At 38.9% G+C, this 18,305-nt stretch overlaps 1 protein-coding gene across 4 annotated transcripts in view; it reads left to right on the top strand.

Moving 5' to 3' along the window:
- Positions 1–3,704: 3,704 nt before the first annotated feature.
- The window catches only part of LOC100230122 (uncharacterized), a 28,699-nt gene continuing 14,098 nt past the window's right edge, over positions 3,705–18,305 (top strand). The window contains exons 1-4 of one of the 4 annotated variants that reach the window (XM_030265839.4): positions 3,705–4,052; positions 5,031–5,099; positions 9,933–9,966; positions 16,802–16,852. In XM_030265839.4, the coding sequence (XP_030121699.2) occupies positions 3,978–4,052; positions 5,031–5,099; positions 9,933–9,966; positions 16,802–16,852 (229 nt within the window). In that variant the 5' untranslated portion in view covers positions 3,705–3,977. Of the gene's footprint in view, positions 4,053–5,030; positions 5,100–9,019; positions 9,151–9,932; positions 9,967–16,801; positions 16,853–18,305 lie in introns of those variants that run through there. The other 3 variants (XM_012571869.3, XM_030265838.2, XM_072924435.1) reach the window with 3 other exon arrangements.

Here is an 18,305-nt window from a genome sequence, read left to right as displayed (position 1 = left end):
AAATTAAATAGGACACCTAATAGCCTCACCCACTGTAGTTATTTCAGGAAACCCATTATTTTGTCATAACAAGGTGTTAGGTTTTAATTAAAATAGTTAAAAGCCATAATTTCCCCTACATATGAATTCATATATTGCCTTAGGTAGTGGTAAAAAAAAATAACATACTTATTTTCTTTCATTTCCGTGTCACTTAACCAAGAAAACCAGCCGCAGAATGACGGGGGTGTAAACCCATTCTATTTTTTCTTGTCTTCTCTCTCTGCTTGTTTTCTCTTTGACTCTACTCTCTTAGAGTGTAAACATAAAAATGGAAATATTTTTCTTATTATACTGAGACAAAAATCCTAAACCTAAACTAGATTGTAGAAAGTTTCTCACTAGAACAGGAGTTCCTTTCCTTGGATTTTCTTCTTTTAAATCTTGCCATGCCCTATGAGAAATTGTGTCTCACAACTGAAACAGATGCTGTAACATGTAGAGAGCAAGAGATTGTGCAGGTGGCCCCACTCAGGATGTAGTCATAAGGCTTTTATCCACCTGAGGGAGATTCATACACCAGGGCTGCTTATGTTCATAGGCACTACCACCCTGACAAACAGGTCTTTGTCACGTTTCAGGGGCATCTGGTGTGTTCTTGTCACTATGAATACAATTCCCTATCATGCTATCAGAAATGCCTCTGAACAAAGTCATGAGTGACAGGCTGAAACATATTCTAAACAAACAAAGTCCTTTGAAGAAAATCAACCCAAATGTCTGGAGATCCAAGCACTTGCTTGTGCTTAGGCAAAGATATTCTTTGAGTGGTAGTTTGGAAAGAAAGTTAAAAAAAAAAAAAAAAGTTGAGACAAATTTTGGGAAGAGAAAACATGTAATGCCAACAAGGTGTAATTATTTTGTGACTACAGCATTAACAGAAAAATTCTGTGGTCTGAAATCACATCTTTTTTTTTTCTTCTGTAGAACTGATTCTGTAACTTTGCAGGCTAAAAATAATTTCTTGAAAACAAGGCTTGAGTAATTTCAATGCTAAGATGCATTTCTCAATCAGACTGAAAACATCATTCTAGGAGGCATGAACTGCTCCTGTTCCTTTCCTGGGGTTAGTTTTCCAAACTGTGGCAAATTCAGTGCATGCATTAACTCTCTTGCTGCTGGCAATTGTTGAGCTAATGCTCTAACTATGCAGTCCAAAATTTTTCAAGATTTCCTTGATGCTCCAGGGACAGCCTCAGTTTCATATTTGTACTGGTAGAATTATGGTAAACAAAGATGTGGCAGAAGGCAATAGAAAGAACATCAGCTGGTTGGCTAGTCTTATTAATTGTATTTCAGCAATTAAAAGACATGTAAAAAAAAAAAATCAGGTGAAATTCTGGTCTAGAGCTCCACATTTTGCACCACAGGAGGGTGTGAGCTCTTCCTCCTGAACCTCTTTATTGTTCTTCCCTTTTTTTTTTTTTTTTTTTTTTTTTTTTTTTAGGGTTTTGGATCATGTATCCTCCCTATGTTGATTTAGAATGTGAAAGGAGAGGCAAGCATCAACACTTGTTGGGTTTTCTTATTTTTTTACATTTTGTCTTTCTAGAAAGAACTTGAAAAAGGCAAAAGTTATCTCAGTTCTCATTAACAGTATTCAGTTTTGTTTCTACTCTCACTACAGCTAAGAAGATTCTTCCTCTGCACGGTCAAGAAACTTCCCTCTTCTGAAAGGGTTCTTCCTCACACCCTCTGCCCCCTGAAATCCTTCTTAACAAAACCAAAGAACACTTTCTTCCTTAAAGGCAATTCCCTTTTCCTCCTCTAGCTTTTCCACCTTTTTGATTGCTTAGGATGGTACATTTTGGTCTCCATCCTTTCTGTTTTCTGTGACTGTAGCTTTATTTCCACTTTAGGCATACTTCAAAAGTTTTGCCAAAAGAACAGTGTTAGGCAGAAGTGCAATCCCTCATTTCTCCCCCCTCTTTAATAAGATGGAGGTACTTATTAATAACAGCTGTATCCCCCAAACCAAAAAAAAGGTCACTCTGATGGTGAAACATTCTCTCTTCAGGAGTCTGTACTGCCACGAAACCTCCAGCTACCACCAACAGTTTAGTGCAGCAATGTATATAATGCCAAATCCTTTTTTCTTTAGATATAATCTCTCTTTCAAAAAACCAAGGAACTAATTTTCTCCCTTTTTGCTTCTTTCACTTTTTTTTTCTACATGGGTTTATTGTTTCACTGTGCAAATGCACTTTTAATTTGCAATTTTTTTTTTTTTTAAATTAAGAAGGGTATAGAAGCATTACATAACATATACAGCGCGGTGTTTTCAATTAGTCCATTTTGGATTTTGGGATTAGAACCGCAAATAATGATCAAGCATTTTAATGTGACTCCATGTACAGACTGACTTACAGAAATGTCCAGGTACCAATAACATCCTCACCAGAGGGGTATAATCTGCGATTACACCCCACTTACAATCCAGTACTAAAAGTGCCATTTCTGCTTCTCCTGAAGAAACACAGTGGAAGACAAGAGTAATTCTTAGCAATCTGGTCTAGTGGAAGGTGTCCCTGCTCATGGCAGGGGGATTGGAACTGGATAATCTTTAAGGTCCCTTCCAATCCAAACCATTCTACGGTTCTATGAATAATAAACAGTTAATCCTACATGGAGTAATCAAACACGGAGTTCTACGGACAGTTTTGGTCTATCTGGCACTCCATGATTCCCCAAAACTTTTTTGGGGAGGGTGTATTCCTGGAGAGAACACTGCAACCACTCCAGCACTATTTGAAAATGTACTACACGATGCAGGTAATGCCTACACTGGGGCATGTGACTGAGGCACAGGCGCTGCCCATCTGGGGGGATGAAGCAGCAGACAGGTACAGCTCCAGCCCCAGGGAAGCCACCCCAGGGAATCCTGTGGGATCACCTTTGGTAATGTGTAACCAAACCAGCACCATTGGCTGTGCTGCTTCGTGTGTAGGAGTATCATAGGTGTCATGGTGTATCACTAATATACCTGTAAAAGATATTGTGGCTGATTCAAACCAGGCAGCGACCTGTGGATTTGATGTTCTGGCATGTCGTTTAAACCCGGTGCACTTTTCTGTTGTGTTTTGTACTGTCTCCTCGGCCTGCTTTTAGAAGGAACTTTTAAGCATACTTCTTAAATTATATTTTACATTTATTACCAGGCAGAAGTGTAAAGTTGAGACATTTTAAAATAAAATGTTTGCATTTAAATTAAAGCTGCTACTGCTGTGTGTATTTTTTGCCCCTTCCCCATATGGGCCCAGCACTCCCCGGCCTCAACTGGTCCCCAGCATCTGCCCACCCTGGCCCCCTCCCAGTGCTGCTCTGGATAGGTCCCAGCACCCACCCCCAGCCTGAACTGCTCCCGGTAGCCACCCTAAATCCCTCCAGGCACCCACGCTGCTCTGAAGTGGTTACAGTATCTTCCCTTGGCTTCAGCTGGGCCCAGTATTCCCCCGAACTGGTCCCAGCACCCTCTCCTGGAACTCCTCCCGCGCCGCTCCCGGCCCGGCCGCTCCCGGGCCCCTCCCTGCACCCGGGGGGGGCCGGGCCGGGCCCGGGGGCGTGGCCTGAGCGCGGGGGCGTGGCCTGCTGCCGGGCGCGCGGCGCCACGCCTGCTTCCCATTGGCGCAGACGAGAGGCCGCCCGCCAATGGCCACCGGCCTGGGGGCGTGGCTTGGCGCAGACGGAAGTGACGAGTTCTGTGGGGGGCGAGATGGGCGCGAGCTCCCGGATGCTTCGCGGCTGCGCCGGCGGTGGAAGATGTGGCTTGATCCACGGAATAAAACAATAGCGCTTAAATAGCAAATAATAACCCAGCTCGTCCTCCCGAGGCCTGGCCCTCGCCCCCACCTGCTCGCTGTAAAGCACCGTGTGAACAAGAGTTGGTTTTATTTTTTTTGCTGTTGTTGTTTTTACTTCCCCCCCCCCAGCCGTGCAGGATGAGCGCCGTGCCTGAGGAAGTTAAGGCAGAAGATGGCAAAGAAGAGCCGGAGAAAAAGCACTTTTACTGCGAAGTGAGTGAGTGCCTGCGGTGGGTGTTGAGCCCGGGCGGGCTCTGGAAGGTGTGCGGGCATTGGGAGCCACATTGCTCCCGGCTGTGGGGAGCGGAGCCGGGCGCGGCGGGCACACCTGGAACGAGAGCGGCTGAGGAATAACGTGGCCGGTCCCTGGGTTCGGTGAATTCGGGCCGTTCCTGAGCAGTCACGGGTGCGGTGGATAGTTCTCAATGCAGCCTTTCCAATCTCTGCTGGGTGTTTCTGATGGGCGGCCGCAAAGGCTCATTTATCTCTAAAAGCTGCAACTCTGGGTCAGAACGCGTTAGATTTCTCATTCATGTGTTTTCGTAGTTCTGGATGTTTTTCTGGCTCATTCAAGTTCTGTGACAGTACGTAAAGGAAACAGACAATATTAGCATGCATTAGTCGTTGCTGTTTTTGAAGCTAAAGATAGTAAGAAATATTTGTACATCTGTGTCGCCTTCTGTTAATTATTGCAATGGTATATGCGTGTCTGTGGATCTTAATGACATGCACGTGTCTTCCTCCATTGTTTTTCGGATCCCTTTAACGTAGAGTGAATGAACAATGAACGGGGCTGCAGTTTTTCTAGGGCGTAATTTTGCCTCTGTTCCTTTCTAGTTTCTGCACGATCATCCCTTTTTGCTGGCTTTCCAGCTTGGAGGACTTTAGAAGACTAAGAATTTAGAAAGTGCTGGTAGCAGAGAAGGGAGAGGCTTGTAAATACTTCTTACTACCTGATTTATTTAAATACGTGTTTAAGTATTGTTTGAACAGGTTTGCATACTACTTCTGTACATTTTAGTGGTAAGCTGTTCTCCTAAAATTCATGCAAACTGTACTGTTTGAGCCAAAGAAGACCTTGAGAATGACACGATTACACTGTAGGAGCGGATGTATTCCATATTTATAATTCACCAACAGCAGAATATTCGTAGCATAACTGAAGATGTGCTTTCAATTTTTCTCTTTCAGGTTTGTAACATTTACTGTATGTGTGCTATAAGTCTCCAGTCCCACTACCATGGTGCAAAACATAAGAAGGTAAACTTTTTCCATATTAAATCTATATGCAGATTTAATCCTAAATCCAGGATTCTTGCACGTTCAGTACTTGATTTCACACAGCTTCAAGTGCTTATCTAACTTATTTGTAATAAGACATGTAGATTTGTTACAGTAACTTGCTTGAAATATTCCAAGAAAAAGATGAGGTGGGAATCTCTCAATTCTGCTTTGTGCAGCATGTAACTTGAAACATCAGCTGAACTTAAAGGTAAATGTGTGCTAACTGTGAAATTAACATTTGAATGACACAGAGCCACAAGTGGTGAAAGAATTCAACTTTTTATTTTCAGATATAGTTGGTAAAAATACTGTTCTGTCTTCCAAGTCTACATAACTCACCTGTACTTTGAATAAAATGAGTTTACTCTTTACTTTGATAGTAACATCAGTTCTGATTTCCTGAAGGAGTTACATAGACTTTAGTATCAAGTCTGACATTTGTGTTGGTTTGAAGCATCATAATAGCTGCTCCCTGGTTTAAGCACAAAACAAGCAAAGGCATTAAATAATTAGGCACCGTCTTATGAGGGTGTGCTTAGAGATGAGGCCTTTACAAATGCTGAGTTGATTGGCTTCTGATGGTTTAAAATTCCACCACATTCTCAGTCTGTAACATTCTCAGTTTGTAAAGGTGAGACGTAACTCAGTTGTCTGTACTCCTTTGCTGCCATCAGATTATGGTGTTGTGGCACTGAAGAGCTTGTTCTGATGTTTTCTTAATGTAATGACACTTTATTCTTCCTGCAACATTAGTGACTAACAGCTGAACTGCCTTTCTCAAGTGATGGTGTGCCCTCTTCTTTTTTTTTTTGGAATGAAGGGCATCTCCCCATCTCTTTGCTGTTGAGACAGATTAATAGGTATTCTGTTAGCTGTTTGCTGATCACTTTAATAGCATTGGTTCTTACTTGAGTCAGTGGCTCTACTTTCTCCAGCCCCTTTTTTCTCCTCACAGGAATGAGTCTTCTTGCTCCCCGTTGATCGAGTAGAAGTGTACAGTTGTATTTTTCATGTCCTACCAAATGTTCCCACTGATGCAAAAAATTCCTTTGCTTTTGTTGTTTCTTTTTTTTTTCTTAGCTAACTTTAGCAATCTAGTTATTGCTGGTTTTCCCTTAAAAAGTAGAAAACACAGCATTTATTTTCTTACAAAATCTGCATATAGTTTTCCTTCTTTTCATGCTGTCTTTTTGTTAGGTGTGGAGTTGTGGTCAGTCACACAGTTGCATTGCTGTAGGAGTAACTCTCCAAGCTCACATCATCATTCTTTTCAGTTATCTCCAATTTCTTCCTTTAAATTATGAAATCGATTGTGTGCTTTGGTGGAGAAAAATGAGAGCTCATAGATTGAGGGTTTTGTACCACTAGGTTTGGAATAGCTATAAAAGTCCTGAGCCTGTGTTTCTTTCTAATGCAGGGTAGGTGTACATAGTGAATAGCTCTTGGTTTGTTCCTTACTGGAGGAGTTCCTTTTCAAAATAATACCAAAGAATGTCCTGACAGCACAACAAAATGAAGAGAAGGCAGTAGTTCTTCTCCTAATCCACAGTACTAGCCTGACCAATCCATCAGCCATATTTTATGACTTCAGATTGCCTTTTTTCTATCAGTTGCCCATTTGATTTAAAATGGCATTGTTGAAGATACTCTGTTCTTGTCTGCCACTAGAAGGTGTTTCAAAAATGCAAGAAAAAACTGTTCATCAGAAGGATGGTCATTAAGAAACAAATGTAAACACGTGCTACGTGTATTAAATTATTTTCATTTCATTGGGCTGTGTTTCCTGTAGCTATTCAAAGTAAAATGTGTTATTTTGAATAGCTGCAGTAGTAAAGCTTGGCTGTCTGGCAGATGTGTAGGAATACTTCAGTTAACCTTCAGTGTACATGGCTATTTTATCTCTTTTTTTTTTCCCACCTGGGTAGTTTGGTTATTCTGGGTTATGAGTAAGTACGTAAGGTATTTATTTAGGTTGTTTCTACATACCTTTGTTTTATCCCTAATTTTTTCTAGTGTTGTTAGTTCATAAGACCAGACCCTTGTCAAACAGGTGCTGATGGCAAAAAGATTGTGTGGCTGGGATGATCACAGTACAAGTGATCTTGTGTGTATCTTGTGCATTGAGTGCTGTGTGACCTCTGTATAGTAGCATAATTATGGGGTTTTGTGGCTTCATTGCACAACAGGCATTAATGGGATGGGGAGTTGTAGAAAGTGAATCAGCCAAAATATTCATAGATGTGTATAATTCTTGGCTCTGAAAATTTGAGTTGGATGGTGTTGGGTACTTTGAAAAACAGTTGCATTTTAGTTTTAGCCATTATAGTAAAATGCTTAGAAAACATTTATATACGTTTACTACTGCTTTTAATTTAACCAAGCCTGTGAGAGTAGTGGGGGATATCCTGCATGAAAGATGGGTTTGTTTGGCCTTTTTTTTTCCACAGCTTAGGAAAAATCTAGTTTTTTTTGGGATAACAGTCCCCAAATAAAATACAACTGCAGTGTATATACCTGGAATATGGTGGTATATTATATAATTTATTCTGTTTTTGTAAATATGCATTAGTTTTATAGTTAGTTTGCTAGGGAAATCCTAGAGTGGAACATCTTTTTTCCATGTGTTTTGATTAGCCCTTTGCAGATATGGCGTCCGCAGAAGAACATTGCCTATTTTGTGAACTGTGTTTGGAACACAGCTGCAGATTGTTCTGGTCCTATCAATGATTCAAGTTTCCTTTCCCTCCCTTCAAGTCTGGAGTTAGATAGGTAGAAATGCCTGCCATGTCCCAGAAGGAAAAAAAATCTGTTTTCAAGACCCTACAGGCTCATTAGAAACAAGAAATGTTCAAATGTGTGAAGAGAGCTGTTAGCCTTTGTCTTCATCATTTCAGTGTTCTCATTTCTTCTATGTCTTACCCCTGACTGTTGTGCATCAGAACCTGTGGTTGAAATACCTGATGTGCCAGCAACTTTTCTGTCCTTTTTGTGGCAGTAAAATCAACCATTACTGTTTAAACATTTCAGTCATACATATTTGTGTTGATACTTGGAATGCTAATGTAGCTAGTTATAGGAAAATTACTTTGCTGTTGGATTGTTTATATTTGGTCCCAAAAGCATGCAGCTGTGTTCTGCAGCGTATCTTCATGATCTAGAGAAACTTTAATTGTGGAGATTTTTTTTGAGGGGAAAAAAACAGACTGAAGACAAACAAAACCCCAAAACTTGATTTGCTTATTATGAGCTCGAAGAATTAAAATAAGTAGAATTTTCATTTATATCTGATATATTTAAAGATTGTATATGTATAAGAAAACCTAAATTATGTTCATATAATACTTAACTATGCACTTGAAATTGTTCTGTTAAATAACTTGTGAACTTCAATTTTATGGGCAACTACTTTATGCAGTAGCTCGTACAGACTACTGTGTGCACAGAAGGTTTGAACCCTTAAAACCAGTAGTTTTTGAGTTTTGGCTTCTCAAAGTTAGACACTTTGCCAAAAGTTACTCTAAATTTTCAGTCTTAGCTCAAAAGCAGTTGTTGCAATCCTTGAACCAGAACAGAGAATAAGTTTCTTAGCTAATGTGTGAGAATCTTAATTCCTGATCTAGTAGCGGAGATCATGAGTAAAATGGACTTTTTAGCTTCAGTTGTGAAACTGCATTTCTAATATTAACAAAAGCAGTAAACCAGGTACAGTCAGAGCTGATTGTCTGAAACTAGTCAGGAGGAAATTCTCTTTGAGCAACAGCTCACAATTGCTAATGTTTGCTGTGCTTGTCTGAAAAACTTGGCATTAGCAGCTGTTTGTTGTAAAACTGGAGAATGAGTAACAAAAGCAGTTGGAACAGCATAAATATGAGGAACACTGTGTCTGTATTTCTCAGCTTATGAAATCCTGCTGAATTTATACAAAATCATCTACTGCCTGTGACAGTACCAGCACTTGGGTAACTTCCTTATTTTACAACTGCCATGAAAGTGCAGCTACTTGGCTTCTCAGACAGCTAATGATTGTGTAAGTCTTGCTTCCTTTTGAATTGCCACACCCATGTCCAGCATCTCTTCCATGCCACTGAATATTGGAAATACAGCACTTAACTCCATGGACTGCTCTGGACAGAGAGCTGCTGCTGTGGTAGAATGATCACACTTATTGTTCCATTCTTGTAAATGACAAGTTTGTGTTTACTTGCCAGAAAATTGTCAAAACGAGTCAGGATTGCTTTAGCCATTAAATTGAAATTTAAGTTCCCCTTTTCTTTAGATTCTGCCAAAAAGCAATCATCTGTTCTAGATTCAACCAATGAAAGACACTTTTCCTGTTCTTCATGATATGAATGATCTTTCCTGAGATTTGGCTAGCCTTAAGGTTTAACCAAATTCACTTTAAATGGTGGGGGAGTTGCTTTTAGTTAGTTTTTCCTTTTGGGGTAAGATTTTTTTTTTTTTTTTGGTTGTTGGAACTGCACCTTCTGAAAGCTTAGGAGCTGTAATCATACTTTAGGTTTTTCTGGCATCCTTCAGATGTGTTTCAAGCCATAATCATCCCTTAAAACCTGACTAAATAACAAGGCTTTCTTGAAAGTAACCTTGTGTTAAGTGTAACTACAGCTTTGTACTTTTGCAGGCAATCATAAAGGCTCTAATTTTTCCTGTTTGACAGTGGAAACTTTGGCCTGTAATGCAATTCATCTGCAAAGGCTTCTGTGGAAGTGCTGGGTTTTTCCTTTTTGATGCAGCACATTAATTTATTTTTCTTATTCTATTTTGGGATGACTTGCATCTTCATAATTAAAGCAAGAGAAAGCCCTGAGACGCAGGAATCTCTCTTGTAAGTATAATACTTTTTTCTTCCAGCCTCCTGGGATAGATATTGCTTGGGAATTTACTGTTTTGTTGCTTTTCTAATAGTTCAGGTATTTGCATTTGCCGATTTATATGTCTCTGTGTTTCTTTTTATATGCTGAACATTCTTCTGAGATTTGTCTAGTGAACTGCTGAGCAAAGAATTGTTTTAGAGTATGAAACCTTACTTATGCCTTTTCACATATAAATATTTATATATCTGTCTAGTGGAGGGATGTATAGTCCGTGTTTTAGTTTCTCACCTTCTCAGGCTAAACTGTTTCCCACTTGTCTGTCAGCTTGATGCACTCACTGCTGAGCTTCAGACGGAATGCTAAGAAGCTAAATCACAGGCTAACACAGCACTGTTGCAGATGCAGCTCTACCAGTGCTGAAGCCACTTGGCAGCATCACAGGAATGTTCTGGCTCTCTTTATTGTAGTGGACTTGGAGGAGCAAAGATGTATTCAAGGTGAATTCAGTTGTTGGGGTATCTTTTCCCCAAGAAACTGAGAATGTGAATCCAGACTGTCATATGTCAATAAAAATAAGAGTTGTGGTGAAAGTTTGGAAATGTGGTGTATACCTAGCTCCCAGTGGAAACGAAAATCTTGTTGTAAAGCTACTTATGATGACATAAGGAAGCAGAGGCATAATCATGAGGGAAGATGGGGGAATGCTGATTAAAAAACAAAATGGTTATAGTCAGTCGCACAAGAAACAAGCCTTTCACTTCTACTTTATCTTCTTAGCCTATTCTCCCAAGAAACAAGGCTTACATTCCACCTTTATCATCTGTTCCCCAGTGTCTTTTGAACCTCTCAGCCTTTTTGAACCAAGTTGATCAGAGGTGCCTGAAAATACACATCTGCACAGGGAAGAGTGATGGTGTCAATCCTGTACTGAGGGAAGTGCTGAAGGCTGAGCTCACCACTTACTGCACCCCGAAGAAGCAACACACAAGGAAGATCTGGGAAAATGCTGGTCAGAGGCCCTTTCCTAAGTGACTGGGCTTCATTAGCTGCTCTCAGGGTTTTGTGCTGATAAGAGAATTAGTGCAAGACATGTCATTCAAGTGTGAGAACAGTTACAAGATTTTGCCTCAGCAGTCGAGATTGCTGTGTGGTAACAAAGCTCCCTGACAAAATTTGAAGAGTTGTGAAAAGTTTCAAGTCTTCTCAAAGTCCAATGGATTCAAGTGCTACAAAATTGTATTTTCATCTCAGCAACAAGAAAAGAATTGTGTGGTTCCGGTCAAGGGCTTTTAGTGAAAGACACTTTCTACAGATTTCTTTGAATTTCATTTCAGAAATGATCATTAAAAGTAATACTCATTAAGTATTCAAAATCATAAAATATGGTTTTGGAGGAATAATGTATGGGATGCATGTGGTAGAAAGTGTGACGTGAATAAGAGGCCAGAAGTTGTGGCAGAAAGACTGTGAAAAGAGTGGTGCAGTGCAGGAGCCTGTTGCAAAGATCTACGGCTGTAGATAACAGTGCTGTATGTACTACAGCCTCCGTGTTCCATGGAGAATTAAAAATTAATCCATGGGTTAAGAATGTCTGCATGCTACAAGTACTGTATCTTTGGGAATATCATGACTTGGAATCTTCAACTGGGATGTGTTCTGCAGAATAAGAAGTCAAAATACCTGATTATTAGAGTGAAGAATTTAGAAGCTTTGGTAAGCAAGTTAGTTGTGACTTCTGGAGGAGTCTCAACATCACAGGGTACCACATGTAGTGGTATTGCAAGATAATCCTTTTATCCAGAAAGTTCTCTGCCTCAGGAATCATTTTGAAATGATCAGAAACTTCTAATAAAAATTTATTATTAATACTACTGATGTCTCCTTTATTCTACTTTATCTCTTGCATTGGGCTTCACTGAAGATCAAGATGTGGAAGGTCAATTTGCAAGGCACTGGTAGGGTTTATTTGTCCAAAGAGGCTGAAATTTGGTCTGATGAAATTTATTTGTATGTTTCAGTTGTGTTGCTTTGGGTTTTTTTACAACTAGAAAAGCTTAAGTAACTTTTCAGAGGTGTTGGGAACTAAAATGCAGAATTATATAGTCAGTATATATGTAGAACTGCTTGAACTCTCCCATGGACATATTACCAATTATATAAATAATTCTCCTTCAAGGTCAGGCAGATCCAATAAATTCATTGTGCTCTGTCACTGATAAAAAAGAATAATTATGGATTTGTCTAGCCTTTATTTTTTCATTTTAAATAGCTGGGTTTTTTTTTTACTGTTTGTAGACCTATGAGGTAAGCATGGACAAAAATTATTAAATTCAGTAGTAAAATTTTGTGAATGAGCATGGAAAGTATGGATATTCTTAAATTGGGTGCACTGTAAATTAGATGCATGCATCTAATTTTATTTCAGGATATAAATTAATGAAATACTTTTGTTATTGTTGCTGGATCTGCAATCATCTAATGTTCGTGCTATCAAATGTTCCCATGAGATTGAACTCCAGCTCTGTGAATATGCTGTCACATTTCAAAGAACCAGGAAAAAAAGTGTTGTAAAAGTGAATGATGTGTCTTCTTGGAAATAATTTGGGATGATACCTGACAAGTATCTGAAATGTACACTGTCTAAAAAGGAGAAGGTACTTCAGAGAATGAGGCTTGACATATTTAGAATGTTTTACACCAACATTTGCATTTTCTTACTTGCTGCAGAATTAAAAAAAGTTCTTTTGTCAGTAGGGAGAACACCTGCCATTTGTAAACCAAAATTTAAAAATACAAAGTATTTGGATTCTGAGTGTTTCCAAATTTTATGCCATGTATCCTTTCCGAGCCCACCAGAAGTTACTTCATAATCTGGAAGTGGCGAGTGTATGTAGCCTGTGACTGTGCAACCATGTTGACTTCAAAGTCAACTAAGTGAGGAAATGTATCTGATTCCAGATGTTTGATTTTGGAGGTGTTCCACTTCCTGTAAGAAAGGTGACTTTCTTCATCACATTACTGTGTGAGTTTCCATATGGCAAAACTATCCACAAGCTATTTTTATTTTAATGACAGAATTGGACATCTTGGATTGGTTTGGGTTGGTTTTTTTTTTTCCTCTCTTCAGCAGTTCAGAGAAAAGCAACATAATGGAAGATGTGGAAATAGAAGATCCTGAAGTTCTGTGACTTTACTAAGAATGTTAAGTCAAAGCACACCTGAGTACATAAATTTCAATCATGTGATTCCTTTATACAGTCATGTAATTGGACAGATGGAATACTTCTTTCAGCGTTTTTTTAAGGCAGTTGCCCATGGGATAAGGAGCTGAGGGGAATGAACATCACTTTTTTTTTTTTTTCTTGGGGTCTACTGGCCAAAATAGAAAAGTTTTGAAAGCTTTTTGCTTTGAGCAAGAGGCACTAAATGATGGGGCAATGCCAATATACACATGGGCAAACTTTTACTGGGCAGTAGCAAAATGCAGTGGTTTACAACTGTTAGCTCAGGCAAGAGGCATAATACAGAGTATGAGTCCTGTTAAAGCCCTTTATGGGCTGTCTAGCTTTATTGCTGAAATGAATACGTCACAGAGGAGTGGATTGAAGATTTTTTTTTATAGCCTGTGGAATTTTTCTTGCATTACAGTATGATGCAGAGGTAGCTTGTCCTGCTATTACAGCAATACAAATGAAAAGTGTAATAAGGGATGCTGTATGTTCTTAGCTGCTGGATCTACTAATCTGCATCTATATACTTCAACTTAAAACCTGTAAATTGCACCATGAGTAAAGAAAGCTTCATTATGGTTATTCTGTAAAACTCAGAGTCAAGGAGAGGAAACTAGTCTGAAGATAAGCTGCAGTTATTAAACAGCAGTGATGACAAGTTCTTCCTCCACTGAAGGCACAAATGTGGTGGGTTCTGCCTTGTGTTCACCAGTGATAACCTTACCAGAATCCTGATCAGCATTTCAGCTTAATATTTTAAGAAACTGATATGTAAGAAACTGATATGTTTTAACATATCCCTCCATGCTCAGTGTATGTTAAAGATGGATAAGGATTTTGGTTTTTGGGTGTATAACTACTGCTGAGTCTTCAAAGGAAAAGCCTTGGAAGTTCTATTCTGATTTACAGACTAGAAGAGAAAATGTTTCAGAAGCCATAATAATAGAAGTATAAGATGAAACACTATTTCAACACCCTTACTGCTATTCTCTAGGGGAGTTCCTCGATGTGGTGGAATCTGGCTTCTTTGTGCACTTCCCTTTTGTACTCAAAAGGGAATGTGTGGTACTGAGCTTGGGACATCCTTGTTGCTGCTGAGTAGCTGAATTGCCAGTGTCTGAAATTGCCCTTTTGTTTTGAAACATGGCTATTATGTTTATGGCAGTCATTACGAATGGGTGTGCATTACAAATACATATGCAGATGTTTCTTTGTTCGCCATCTTTTGTATGTTCAGCACTCTGAAATTGAATATTGAAAGGAAGGGGATTTTTGGGAAGTTGTTTTTGTTGGGGTTTTTTTGTTTGTTTGTGTACATAGCTACTATTTGGAAAATAGTTCTTACTAAATAAAATAATCAGGTGGAAGAGATTTCCTGAGACTGATTAGGTGATTTCCTAACTTCCTGATTGAAGCAGGGCTAAAGCCACTTGCTTGCTGAATCCTTGAACATCTTCACAGGCAAAGAGTCTGCTACCTGTGTTAATCAGTCTGTAGTCGTTCCTCTGTTCAAAGAGGAATTTTATCCTAGTATCTAATCTTTGCACCTGAAGCAACTATTTCTGGCTGCTACTTTTTAATGCTTTTTTCACATTCCCACAGGGCTGGACATTTTGTAGCTGCTGTTCAGGTATCCATGCTATTATGTCCCCTCTTTGTCTCCACCAGACTAAAGAAGTCCAGCTCACAAACCTGTTTTCATAATTTATTTGCTCTGGATTGTTGTGGTAGCCATTTTGCTGGGCCTCCTCTGCTTTCTCTACATCTCCCTTGAACTGAACAGGGATGATAGTAGTAATCCTTACAAGTCCCAGATAATGGGGGGATAAGATACTCTGCAATGAGCTGCCTGTGCAGTATCTTCAGTGTTCCCAAGGTCCCACTCAGCTGAAGCTGTGGCATCAGTTGTATCCCCTAAATTACTGTTGCCTGTGAATTGTCTGAGGGTGTTTTATGAATGCCACCAACAGTAACTAACCTGGTTGGGGATGCATCATTATGGGCCCTGGAATTTGCTCTTTGGATGATTCTGCTGCGTAGTGGACACCAGGAGACTGATTTGTTGATTCCCTTTGAGCCTAGCAAGTCAGCTGATTTTCAACTCATTGATCAGTCTGGTATGCTTTAGAGAAAATACTATTTTGGTTTGGTTTTGAGATGCTTAAGAAATATATTATTGATAACATTACAAAGCCATGTGGCTAGTAAGTGTGAATAAAATTTTTTCCAGTTAGCCTGGAAAAATCTGCTGTTGCTTCAAGATCAAGACTGCTTTGTTAAACATCTGTGGGCAGCAATGGTCCTAACATAATGCATTTTCTTTATTTTAATTAAAAAAAAATTCAATCCCCCAATCTGCTCCTATTGGTGATAGCAGCAGCTATGACTTGATTTTTAGCTTGACCATATTGGTAGACTCTAACCGTGTTAAGGCAGAACGTGCTGAGAGCTGCTTCTGGTGCAATTCTCTTTGTAAATTCACTTTGTTACTAGAAGTAAACTAAATAAAGCACTTTTTCACATATGCCTATTCATATCATATAGTATTTGGCCATGTTGTCTGCACGTGCTGCAGACAAATAACCGGAATCCTAAATTCAGCTTCAGACACTAATTGAACAATTATGATGTTAAGTAATTGTTGTACTTGCAAAATGCCTGGGGATCTTCTTGCTACCTTCTTGATAGTTTGAAGCTTTTAAATGAAAAATATGCATAATTTATTTTAAAGAATTAAGGGACATATGCTTTCCCATACCCCTTCCTTATGTTAATACTGGAGAGTTGTTTGCAAAATGTTTGTAGCCTTGATTTTATTTGATTTCCAGCTTTGATACCTATCTCTTAATTCCTTGTCTTATGCAGAAAGAGGAAAAAAAATATGTATGCAACATGTTGTGTTTGCCATGACTGTAGAAGAGTTTTTTACTTCAGAATTAGGAATTATGTGTACAAATAACTAATAATTTAACTTTCACTTTTTCCATCAAATGAGTATTAATAAATCACCTTATTTTAATCTTGATTGTTGTGACTTGCAAAATATTGACAATGTCATTAAAGCACAGTGGTTTGTGTGTCTATGGATTTGAGGGAGAGAGGGGCAAGGGAAAAATTCCAATAGGGGTGTAAGTGCACCCCTTAACATTCACTTTGAAGCTCTGAGTGGTTAGGAATAGATACACACCCCTTTGTAAAAGAGGATGTAGTTTAATGACTATATCAATTGTGTCTGGGACTGTGATTAGGCTCTGAATGTTTAGACCAGAAGCTTTTGTTGGATACGTGGAACATAGATTGATTATTGAATATGATACTGAATAGTTAAAATAATGAAAATAAGTATTCAATATGAAAAGCACTTAAAAATCAAATAAGCATTGGATATTCTAGTTTCTGTAACATTTGTGTGTTTGGTATTTTGTGTTGATGGAGAAAGGGAGTGGAATGGGAGAGTTAGAGCAATGAAGTTAAAAAAAGAAAACTGTCAATACTGAGCTTATATTAAACTGCAGAACGAAGATAACTGTTCAATTCTGTAATATGTTTCAAATATCTACTAAGTACTTAAAAACAAATGAGAAGAAGTAAACTAACTGTCAAACTCTTATCCTAGGTTCTTCAGCTCTAATCCAAGTTCCAATGAAGTACCGAGTGCTCAGACCAGGTATCTGGATATAAATGGTGCCTTTTTCAGATGCAACTTTGAAAGCAGTGGTTTTATTTCAATGGTGACAAAAGTAGGTGTTTTTATTATGGTCTGAAGCAATGCAAGCTGCCAGACACTAGAACCATTGCTTTTCTTCTGTGCACTGGTTAATTTATGTAAAAAAACATCTTAGGAGAATATGAAGTTACAAGTATTTTTACAGAAAGACTTTCAAACTTGAGACATAGACATAGTTTCTGTCTCGTGGTTACCTGTCAATATCGTAGTGAATCTAGCTAGTGTTTTTTTGGTTGTGAAGTTTTCAATTAAAAAATTTGCAGCATGCTCAGAGTGCAGTGAAGTATGACAAACCGAAAGCATATAAACCAAGAACAGCATGGGTTGTTTGCTGTTATGATACTAAGATGAGTATTTAGTTGTTAGGAAGCAAGAAGAAATTGGCCATTACCTTGACAAGACCATTAACTTTTTTCTGTGTGTGTCTTTCCATATTAAGTCCAAAAAATCACGTACCTTTGTCTGTCAGCTTGGGAATAACCAGCTCACACTGACCTGCTGCACAGGCACACAATTGCATGCATTTAAGTGTTGATAAAAGTCTGTGGAGATAAATTACGTGGTATCAGCTTGTTACATGTTGACTCTCTCACGCGCTACTGCTGCATGTCACCTCAGGTGAAAAAAACCTCAACCATAGCATAGAAGCATTTTAAGAAGACTGTGAACTTTTGGTGAAAGTGGGCCATATTGTTGCTGTGGCAGGAGGTGTCCCACAAGGTATTTTGTAGCACTGTTTTTCATCTAAATGCAACTTACTGAAGTTTTTCTTTGTGTGCAGTTCTGGAGTTTGACTTGATGGCACACAGGCACATTTCTAATGCCATGAATATTTAAGAATGAATATGGAATTCCCTCTTCTTGTGAAGTTGTGGTTGGGGTTCTTTTAGCCATAACCTGACATCCTAGTGGGAAAGAATACAGTAACAGTTCCATGATTTTGGTATTTCTAATTGTTTGCTCTGATTTGAAGAAACTAGCAGTGTTAATTACTCTTATGTAATTTATTGGTCAGTTATATGTAATTAGGTCGATGAATTCTAGTTCTGCCCTTTTTTTTGCAGATTGAAAATACGTTTTTTAACACTTTCTCACGGTCTTTTATAATGCCCAACATTTGAGTAGATTTAATGTCTCTTTGAGATTGTGTTGGAGGTACATTTGGCTGAACTCTGCTGGTGTTCTAAGCCGAGCAGGAATGGTTTAGAAGTGTTTTAGGCAGAGCAAAACCAGGCTATTATAACTCAGTGAGGAGCAAGATAGAACCCTGATTGAAACACTGCTAGTTCAGACTCGGGAATATACTGACTGTGTCTGTGTAGCCTTTGGGCTGCCCAGAGCTCAAAAGGTATTTGCCGTGTTACTGAAGATTGTGCTGCTTGTTAGCTTTAAG

The sequence above is a fragment of the Taeniopygia guttata genome, chromosome 2, assembly GCF_048771995.1.
Source record: "Taeniopygia guttata chromosome 2, bTaeGut7.mat, whole genome shotgun sequence".
Lineage (NCBI taxonomy): Eukaryota > Metazoa > Chordata > Aves > Passeriformes > Estrildidae > Taeniopygia > Taeniopygia guttata.
Note: the sequence above shows the minus strand (reverse complement) of the source record. Positions and strands in the feature narration are given on the sequence as shown.